The sequence below is a fragment of the Diorhabda sublineata genome, chromosome X, assembly GCF_026230105.1.
Source record: "Diorhabda sublineata isolate icDioSubl1.1 chromosome X, icDioSubl1.1, whole genome shotgun sequence".
Lineage (NCBI taxonomy): Eukaryota > Metazoa > Arthropoda > Insecta > Coleoptera > Chrysomelidae > Diorhabda > Diorhabda sublineata.
The window spans coordinates 24,543,726-24,553,728 of NC_079485.1; the positions used below are offsets into that span (position 1 = coordinate 24,543,726).

General features: G+C 32.1%; 1 protein-coding gene across 1 annotated transcript in view; it reads right to left on the minus strand.

Annotated features, from left to right (window-relative positions):
• The window catches only part of LOC130450709 (kinesin-like protein KIF21B), a 73,905-nt gene extending 66,287 nt beyond the window's left edge, over positions 1-7,618 (minus strand). The window contains exons 1-2 of the mRNA XM_056789288.1: positions 7,363-7,618; positions 3,500-4,091 (exon numbers count right to left, since the gene is read on the minus strand). Coding sequence (XP_056645266.1) covers positions 3,500-3,537 — 38 coding nt within the window. The 5' untranslated portion in view covers positions 3,538-4,091; positions 7,363-7,618. The remainder of the gene's footprint in view (positions 1-3,499; positions 4,092-7,362) is intronic.
• Positions 7,619-10,003: the final 2,385 nt, after the last annotated feature.

Consider the following 10,003-nt stretch of genomic DNA (forward strand, 5'->3'; position numbering starts at 1 on the left):
ATACATTTCGTCAATAATGGAGCGCATGTTTAGGCGGTATTCCTAAACAACTTTTTGTGTCACGTCTTCATCCTGAGCATTTGTCCTTCCCTACAACATTTGCATCCGTCATCACACTGCAAATGAATTTCAGCAGGACGAGAATTTAAAAACTGAATTTCAAAGTTTACGGGATCACTGAATGACACAAAGTGATAACGAAACAGTTTTACCATATATCTAGCACTGGCTAAGAATAGATGACCTTGAATTGTCATTTTTCAGGATGTACGATAGAGATGTGCAATTTGTTTTTACTTTAAACATGAGTCTCGTATAACACTGTCAAGTTGAGAGTATAACTGAAATGTTTATACTTTTTTAACCGCGTACTTTTACTTTTTAATGATTAAAATGTCATTGCAACCTAAGGGGAAATACCAAGAAACGATTTAAGCTATCTTTAATAGTAGATAGTTTATAACTTAATTTACAACAGCGCGAAATGGTTAAACTATTAAGTTCAATTTGTAATAGTGATAAACCAACACGTCATATTTACAACACCATGTTTCCTTTATTTTCATTTGAATGGATTTTAACCAAGTAATAATATTGTGGCTGAACTCTGAACAATGTAAACTTGTAAAAGAAAACTTCTCACAAAAGCTTAAAGTATAAGTTTAAGTAGCGAAGACAAATGATAGAAATATTTTCAAGAATCAAGTTGCTGGCAGAAGTTTCAGAAGTAACTGGTAAACCATCATTAAGAAATTAACATAGATTTGTTTGGTATTACATGCGAAGATTAACGAAAATTCATAGCTAGAATTCAATGCAGAAATGTACTTTTTAATGTAAATCCCATATTATAAGGGATGACATTTACCAGTCATGAACAATGACATTCCCTTCTAGAATTAACTTTTGGATTTCTATCAATTTAATTTGATACTTTTCGCACGAAATTATGGACATTTTTGATTAGTTGCTGTAGAATCATAAGTATTGTTTTTTTATCAACAACGTCAAGCTGACAGCATTTTATCAGAAATTGAGAGAAAATCAAATTCTTGATATATGTAACAATAAAATGGATATTTTATTGTGGATCCAGAGCATTCCATACGAATACAGAGAAAACGAGAAAACATTTATCCAAATGTTGGTGAATAATGTTTCTATCAATATTCAGATTACTTAATATTATCTTCGAAGTATTTATGAATCATTGTTAGTTGAACGTTATTGATACTTCCTATGTTTGTAGTAGAAACTTAATGAATAAAGGGTATTTTTTAAGTAAACAATAAACACGTGTTATATGGTATAAATTATTACGAACCAAGGTCGATAGCAAAAAAAACGGACACTTGATATTTCTCTTATATTAAAAGCTAATTTTTAGCAATGTGTTTGTTTTTGTGGGTATTCTAGTTATTACAGAGAATGTAGGGTCTAAGTCCATTGAATCAATCACTTCAGGACAAGTGAACAGTTTTGATTTTTTGTCTTGAAATTGATTTACCTGTCGGACCTATTCAAAACTATAAGTAGTTTTTCGCACATTTAAACATCTTTAATTTATCAACCAAGCCATTTCTGTGATTAATAAATATGTTCTTCCAAATGTTGACATAGCCCGAGCTGTTGCCTCGGCCAGAGAAGGCCGGATCTTACAGTATATTGCCCGAAACGCTTGGAGTGGCGAAGTGTACTCCGGCGTCTCCATGAGATTGTTAGTTACGATAGGACGGCTGGCAGTGAAAGAGACCGACATTTAACGGCTCATGAGGTTCGGGAAAAACTTGAAGTAGCTCAAAAAAACACGTTTAAGTGCAGACACAGCGCGGTGGAGACTGAGGGAGCATGATATCCTATCAAGGCGACTCGCGACAGAGCCCCAACTCCTGGAAAGGCATCAAAGAGAAAGTCGATTATTTGCCGATCAGTATTCTCATTGGACTCTGAAGCAATGGGAAACTGTTTTACTTAGCCTAACCAGGGGAGCGATTTGCTCACTGTTCCATTCGTGAATCACTACCTTTTGAAAGGAGATCAGTTATGGTTTGGGGTGAAATAATTTCCACGCCCTGATTTTCTGACTGACCTGATTTTCATAAATAAGTCCTTCTAGTCGCTGTAATCCCATTTGCTTAATTTATTGGTGAGCGATTCATTTTAATGCAGAATAATGCTCGTCCACATACCGCCAGAATTGTTACCGAATACTTGAAGTAAGTGGGAATGACAGTTCTGGACTGGCCTGCACGATCTCCCGATATGAATTCCGTAGAGCATTTGTGGGATAACTTAGGGAGGCGTGTTAGACGTCGTCATACTCCTCCTAGTGCTAGTCCTAGTCCAGAATTTAATTTCTTCTATGCCTGACAGGGTTAGAGCCCTTCGTCGTAGTAAAGGGAGTAATACCCGCTATTAGAATTACATGAATTGTTAGAAAACCTTATAAAACTGAAGAATAAATGAGTCTTCTGGTATCTTCCATGCAACTCGTTTCAATAGTCGTTTTTATAAACACGCTGATTGGCGACTCATTGAAAAGTGTGTAAATTTCATGGTTCGATCTTCTCTCCCATCCTAATTCTGTCTGATTTCCTCCAAAAATTCTTTTTAGTATTTTTTTCTACTAGATTTCCAATTTCTCTTTAGTTCTCTTCTTCATTATTCAGGTTACATAGGCGTATGTTAGGGTGGGTCTTCTAAATTCGAACTTTCGTACATATGGATACATCTTTCGATGTTAATATTCTTCTAAGGCTGCCTGTCTACACATGGGAGGTAAGTTGTCTTGAAACCCGTCATCAAGGGTAATCGATAGCTTTTAGGTAATTGTTACTTACATCCTCCGAAACAGTGTCAACATGCGTCGTTTACAATACAGGGAGGAGAAAAAATTAATTGCGTCTTTTTGATCATTCAAATATACATTATGATAAAAATGGATCGGGTGAGATACGATTCAGAACTTGATCTACAAATCCAAATAGCTCTGTAATGCTTCCTCTAGTCCTACTGTAAACTTTCTCGTTCCATTTCAAGCCTAATTACATTTTAACAAGCCAAAACGGCTGTCTGAGTAATACATGTCTGTTATACCTACCACAGGTTTGTTCGTTTTCTGAACAAAACAATCAATTTAAATAAAATAATTTAACTCATTAGCATTATCATAATATTGAGATAACGTTTATGAATGTGACAGTTGGTTTAATTATTGAACTGAAATTTAAACCACCTGTTGTGAATATGAAAAAATATGGTTATTAGATATTATTATTTGAAAATTGTATGCTCTAGTAAATATGCTGTGCGTAAGTATTACCGACGTGATAATAATAGATCTAGGTGAATAAACCCAATAAATTTTGTTATTATTGGACGTAACAAGGAAGATGAGCAATAAAAGAAATGATCAATAACAGGAAATTTAACAGCCTAATGTTAATGTGGAGAAACGGGGCTGCAAAGTATTTTAATAATTGAATAAAAAAATTCTTACCTGACACCCACTCGTACAGTAACGTCGTCTTCATCCATAGTATTAAATATTTCCAATAAACAAGTAAAAATTACATTCGTCCACTACCACACCTGGCCATAACGCCTACCTTTATTTAAACTATGTTCAAACACCGTTTTTACATAATAGCACGTTGTTTACAACTTTAAGATGAAAAACAATAACTCGATCTAACAAAGAATATATTTTATCATTTTTTTCTAAAATACGCGGGTATTTTTGAATTGAGACTTTTATTATCGGGGTAAAAAACGTGTAAAGACACCAAGTGCTAGTGAAAGTGTTTTGAAACTTAAATTTACAACCCACGGTAAGGCTGTACTGTTCGGAGGACGTATAGATCGAATGAATAGTAGGCGCACTACACAACCGGTCACATACCATGCAAGAGTGAAACTGTTGAACGATTTTCAAAGACTCGACTACCTGTACAAAGTACCTGTGCGGTGCCGCGGGTGCGCTTGTCTTATTTCAAGTGCAAGAGCACACCAAAAACGTGGATGGGGCATCGGTCACTTCAATTGTTTTTTGTACATTTAATTACCAGATAACAGGATTTTGTAATTGGCACCTGAAAAGCCGGAAAAGATTTATTAGCGTGTTAATTTATTTACGTGTAAAGGAATATATTTGTAAAATCTACTTTAATATGAAAATACGTCAATCAAGAAAATACCTCAAAGACTCCAATAAACAATCGTTAATAGGTCGAATCATATTTAGAAAAATAATGGGAGATACTAATAAAAAGTCATTTTAATAATAGCCTATAATATGGGGTGATTATAGCTTGCAAATATGTTAAATTTAAATTTCAATCCCCTTGGATAAGTCGATTTGGGTTAATTATCAAATATATGAGGTGATAAACATCAAATTTCACAAAAGAAAGTAAACAAAAGCGCCCCAATCAAAAGTAATTTTAGTTCATTTAAGGTGATTTTATTAAAGACAGGACCGAATTTAAGAGATTTTTTCATGATTTTTTTATTTACATTTTATGAACATTTTAGTAATATACGCAGATGGTTCCAGAAATACCTGGCTTAAAAAAGAAAACAAAAAATATTGAAAAAAATATATTTAGTTTTCTACATCTTTTAGCTCCATACCCCTTTTTATAATAAAAATCGTCAAGCTCCTCAAAATAGCCATTGACTGCCAACATCACCTCTTCATTGTTTGAAAATCTTTGATCACCGAGCCTTTTTTTCAAGGAACAGAAAAGAATCCAACAGAGTTAAATCTTGCGAATAGGGTGCGTGAGGTTGCAATTCAAACTTTAATTAATTAATTTTGGACATTGCAGTAACCGATATGTAAGCTGGTATATTGTCTTGGCCAAATGCGGTCGTTTTTACTTGATTTCTTTGCTCAAACGTTGCAATAAGTTCGGTTAATACTTGAAGTTGATAGTTTTTCCTTTTTGAAAATAGCCAATGGAAATTATCCCACGTGCACCCCAAAAAACCGACGCCTTGACCTTGTCTGCAGATGGAACGGTTTTTGCCTTCTTTGGCGCCAGTTCGTTGTTTTGATTGTCCTTATGTTTAGGGTGTAAAGTGATGGACCTACGTTTCGTCCATGGTTATGCGAAGGCGGAAGATTTTGACTTTATTTCTGTGAAACATTGCCAAACACTCGATGGAAACATCTCCACGATACTGTTTTTGTTCCATTGTGAGCATACGCGGCACCCATCTTGTGCACAGCTTTCTTATGTCCAAATTCTCAGTTAATATGCGGTCTACCACACTTTGTGAAACGCCTACTATGTCTGTTAGCTCGCGCACTTTAGTCGACAATCATTCAGTACCGCTTTGTGGATTTTTTTCAACATTTCATTTGGTCGACAAGTGCAATAATGGTCTTCGCAGGTCGTACTTCTTAGTTTAAACTCCGCTACCCAATATTGTACCGTTGATTAAGAAGTAGAAGTGTCACTCAGAGTAGAATCTAGTTCAACTTTTCTATTGGTTGGGCTAACGCTTTTCAAATAAAAGTATTATATCACATAATGACGACCAATTTTTTTCCATGTTCATAAACTCACTGAAAACGTTCTGTGTAGAATGTGTACTTTCTAATATAGTGGTATGTTTCAAGCAAATACCTCCATCTCTAGCTCAGGCCAGGTACTTCTGGCACCATCCTCGTATAATAGAAAAGCTGAATAGGGAATGAGCAATATTGATCCAAATCGAAAAAATGCTTGGTTCCTGGTTATATTAACTTGTAGAGTATATGAAAACGCATTTCATTTTTCTGTACGAATTAAGAGAGTCAAAGGTCAAATATACCATATAATATTAATACCAGGCAAAAGGTATTAAGTAGATTCTAAACAACAAAAATAATAAATCAAGGATGTATACAAAGCCCATTATTATGAAGAAATAAAAAAGAACAAAAATACAAATGAAATAGATTAGAGTCAGACACTGGACATTAAAATATTATACGCAAATGACATGGTAGTCTGCAGTTGCTGAATAAAAAAAGAAAGATTATTTACTAATTAATATACAGTTTCTAGCTAAAAAGGCGATACAAAAACAAAACAGGAATATATAAAAAATAAGCTATGTCCATATTGACATAGATCAGAGACATGGAAACTCACACAGAAACAGAAAAACAAAATAAAGTATAAAAATGAGATTTCTAACTAACAAAGACATTAACTCAATGTATGGAACATTACAAGAGAAAATTTTAACTTAAAATTAATCCAAAACTAAATTGAAGAAGGACAATTTAGATTGTTTGGCCATATTATTAGAACATAGGGAAGAACTATTAATACGGAAGATATGTAAAGCACGAACTTACAGAGAAAAAAGGAAAGAAGAAAGAGGAGGAGGTGGACAGAAGAAATTAAGATAGTATTAGAAAATCAATGAAATAAAACAACAGACACAAGATTGGAAACAATGGAAACACAGCATCCATCAAGTCTTACATCTGAAAAGGTAGGAAGACATCAGGATTAAGTAAGTAATGTTAATACGAGGAAAATAATCTCTGTATACCTTCAGCACTTTTTTAGTAATAACTAAAATAATAATTTTGTTACCAATTAGCTGCACTTTTTCAAATTGTTGCGTAACAGATGTTTAAATACCTCTCGGATCTTTTCCACACTTACTTATTTTTCGAAACAACTCAAAATAAATTCTTAAAACTACAATATGTACGCCCAAAAATCGTATTCCTTAACATTACACACAAATTTCATAAATAACTAGTTTTACCATAATTTCTTATTTCAAAATAATATTCTCAGCAGGCATTTGTGACAAATGTTTATTATCAACAAACAAAAATTTTGTTGTATAACATTCAAGATGAAGCTAGGAAAGATATTGATGAATGTTTTCAGGAACATGAATTTTTTGATAGAACATAACAAAAAATACTCTAGAATATGCAAATTCCAATACTTGGATGAAAATGTACCATCTGTATATTTTTATTATATGCAATCATAAAAGATTCTCTAGAAACACAAGGTAAACATATAAACATTATCAATCTTTCAAATTAGTCAAAGTCTATGTACAACCTTGGTGTATCGTATATCATATACTGGTACATATCAGTGCCAGATAAGACTAATCATAATTAGATAATATGATGTATCGTTCAAATTTAGTAAGAAGAAATAAAGTAGTTGGCAAAGTAGGGATCCGTCGGGAACTATATATGTATTTATGTGGCAATAAATTAATAAATCAACTCTTAATACTGTTGGAGCAATGACCTAATGCAATATTGGTTTTTTATTATCTATTCAATCTAATATGTAGTTATCATTGAAAAACTATAAAATTAATACTTACTAATTGTATATTCTCACTAATTAACTATTTCCTTGTCACGTATTTATTTCGATATTTCTTTTTAGTCTAACACAACAAGAATTTTACCTTCAACGTCAAAATTTATGAAAAATACTACCTCACAAAAATATTGCACAAGATTCTATTGAAATGCTTCTATCTCTTTTATAATGTATAAAAAATAGAACTGAAACATTATTAAATATATCTGCAAATACATTACATAAATTTTTATTTTGACGTTTTTAAGTGAAATGAATGTATTTATTAACCTTTTTGATAAAATTGTTGATAACGTTTATAAAGATAACAAAATGTATTTAAATTAAGATCTCTTTTTAAATTCTACTTGCATTATAAAAATCAATCATTTTTTTAGAGCATTCCCAAAGATGACTGGTTTCAAGCTTTTAAGTTGTGAAAGCTTCCGTTACAAAAGTTTATTGATGTTTTCTTTCTCTCAAAATATAAAGCGTAAATATATAGCGTCATTTATATATATATATATATATATATATATATATATATATATATATATATATATATATATAGTGATTTGTAAAGAAGTCTTTGCCAGCTTTTTATTGGAAATGTGGCAAGGACACACCAAAATATTCATTGGCTAGAATATGAATATTAATATAATGAATATATTATCCATAAATTCACCAATCAATATTAAACATCATTCACTAAAACTTATCCTCATCTAATCTATAAAAAATTTAACGTCATTCAAAATCTAACCAATCAAAAATTAATGAAAATTCCTATAGTAACCAGAATCAATATTTCAATTAATAAATATTCAATATCAACATCAATTTTGAGATTAAATTTTGAATTCTATGAGTTTAAAAATTTTTACAAGTTTTAATAACATCAAAAATCAGCGGCAATGTTAATTAATTATTGTAAATTTTATTATTGTTATACATTTATACATATTTCTTATATTGTATTTGACCATAATTTCAGTTTCAGATGATGAATACATAAGAATTCAAAAGCTCGGAAAATATATTGAAGTTAGTCCATTTTGGTGTTTTCTGGCCACGTTCCTAATAAAAAACTACTTACTCTCTTACTCTGGGAAATGTTTAACTACATGTACCAATTGCGAACCTCTTTGACGTTATCTTCAGTTCGGGCTCAAGCCCGAACGTGGGGTGCTGATCTGCTTTGATAAGACGTGATACTGTAGAAGCTAATCAGTAGTTCCACCCTCTCCTTCCAATTGTCAGCCATTGGCATATCGACAAAAAGGTCGATTTACATCATCCATTATACCTAGCATATAAATCTGACCTATAGAATGATCCTGCCATTATATAAATCTTTTTGTAGATATTAACATCACCAATGGCTCGGAGTTGCAAGGAGAGGTTTGTAACCACTGACTGACGCTATATATTTTGAGACACAAGAAAACGTGAACTTTTGTAACCAAACCTTTCACAATTTAAACTCTTGAAATCAGTCATCTGGGAATGGACTAAAAAAATTAATGAACTTCTACATCTATTTCCTTATCTGTAGTGAAACTTCGACGGTTGAAGAATAACCAGAGATAACAAGTGGCAAAATCAGGGGATTAGGGTGGAAAACATGACTGTTACATCATTTCCACGTGAAATATAAATTTTTTGTTGTGCACTATGTGACAATGCATTTCTATAAAGTAACAGTAACATGCGAATATTAATTCAAGAAATGAAAGTATACATTTTGTGGTGTACCAGTTTGTAAGTGACAGTACAACCTTAAATCCTCTCAATAATCCTGTACTACAGAAGAAAACTGCATACTGAAAAAGATCATGTAGAATTGAATTAAATTTTGCGGATTCAAAACCTTAATTGCTTCATAAATGGAACCGTAAGTGAAGAACAGAGCCTAGCAGCATGTACCTCATTATCAAGTGATATTCATCTTTTAAATTCGCTATACAAGCGGAAAATAGTTACTCGTGATGGACTTTCATCACCAAATGCAGCTTTGTTGTTCACTTTAACTGACCTTGAAATCATAGTAAATCATAACGCTCCCATGTTCTCTTTCCAGCTTTACCTCCTCAAGTTTCGTGGCATCTAAACGTACATAATGCCCCTTGTATTATAAATATAAGAATTTAGAATATTTTATACTGTGAAAATAGGTGCGTCCGAAGTAAGTGTTAATTGGAGATCAAAACATTAAGAAGACAGTCCAGAAAAAAGTCCTAATGTTGATAGATGCGATCAACTTCCATCAATATTAATTTAAGTAGTTCGCTTTGAAATTTTAGGATATGAAAAAATGTTGCTCTTTAACGATTTTATAATTTTTTTATGTATGTTGTCTTAGTGTTTTCTTATAAATTTACTCTTAAAAATCATTTTCTATATAAAAGTAATGAATAATACATATTTTTAAGATTTGAATGAATTTTCTCATTATCAATGACGATTGTTTTGAAATACTGTCAATTTAATAATGTACATTACGTAAATAACAGCTCACTAAACTAGTTCACTTGGATCATATAATTATGATAAACTGTGCCATTATTGTATTCCAAAAACACGAGGTAATTTCAACTGAACAGAAATAAAAACTATGAATTTTTCCGTGACCAAAGTCGATTTGAGTAGCAGAATTT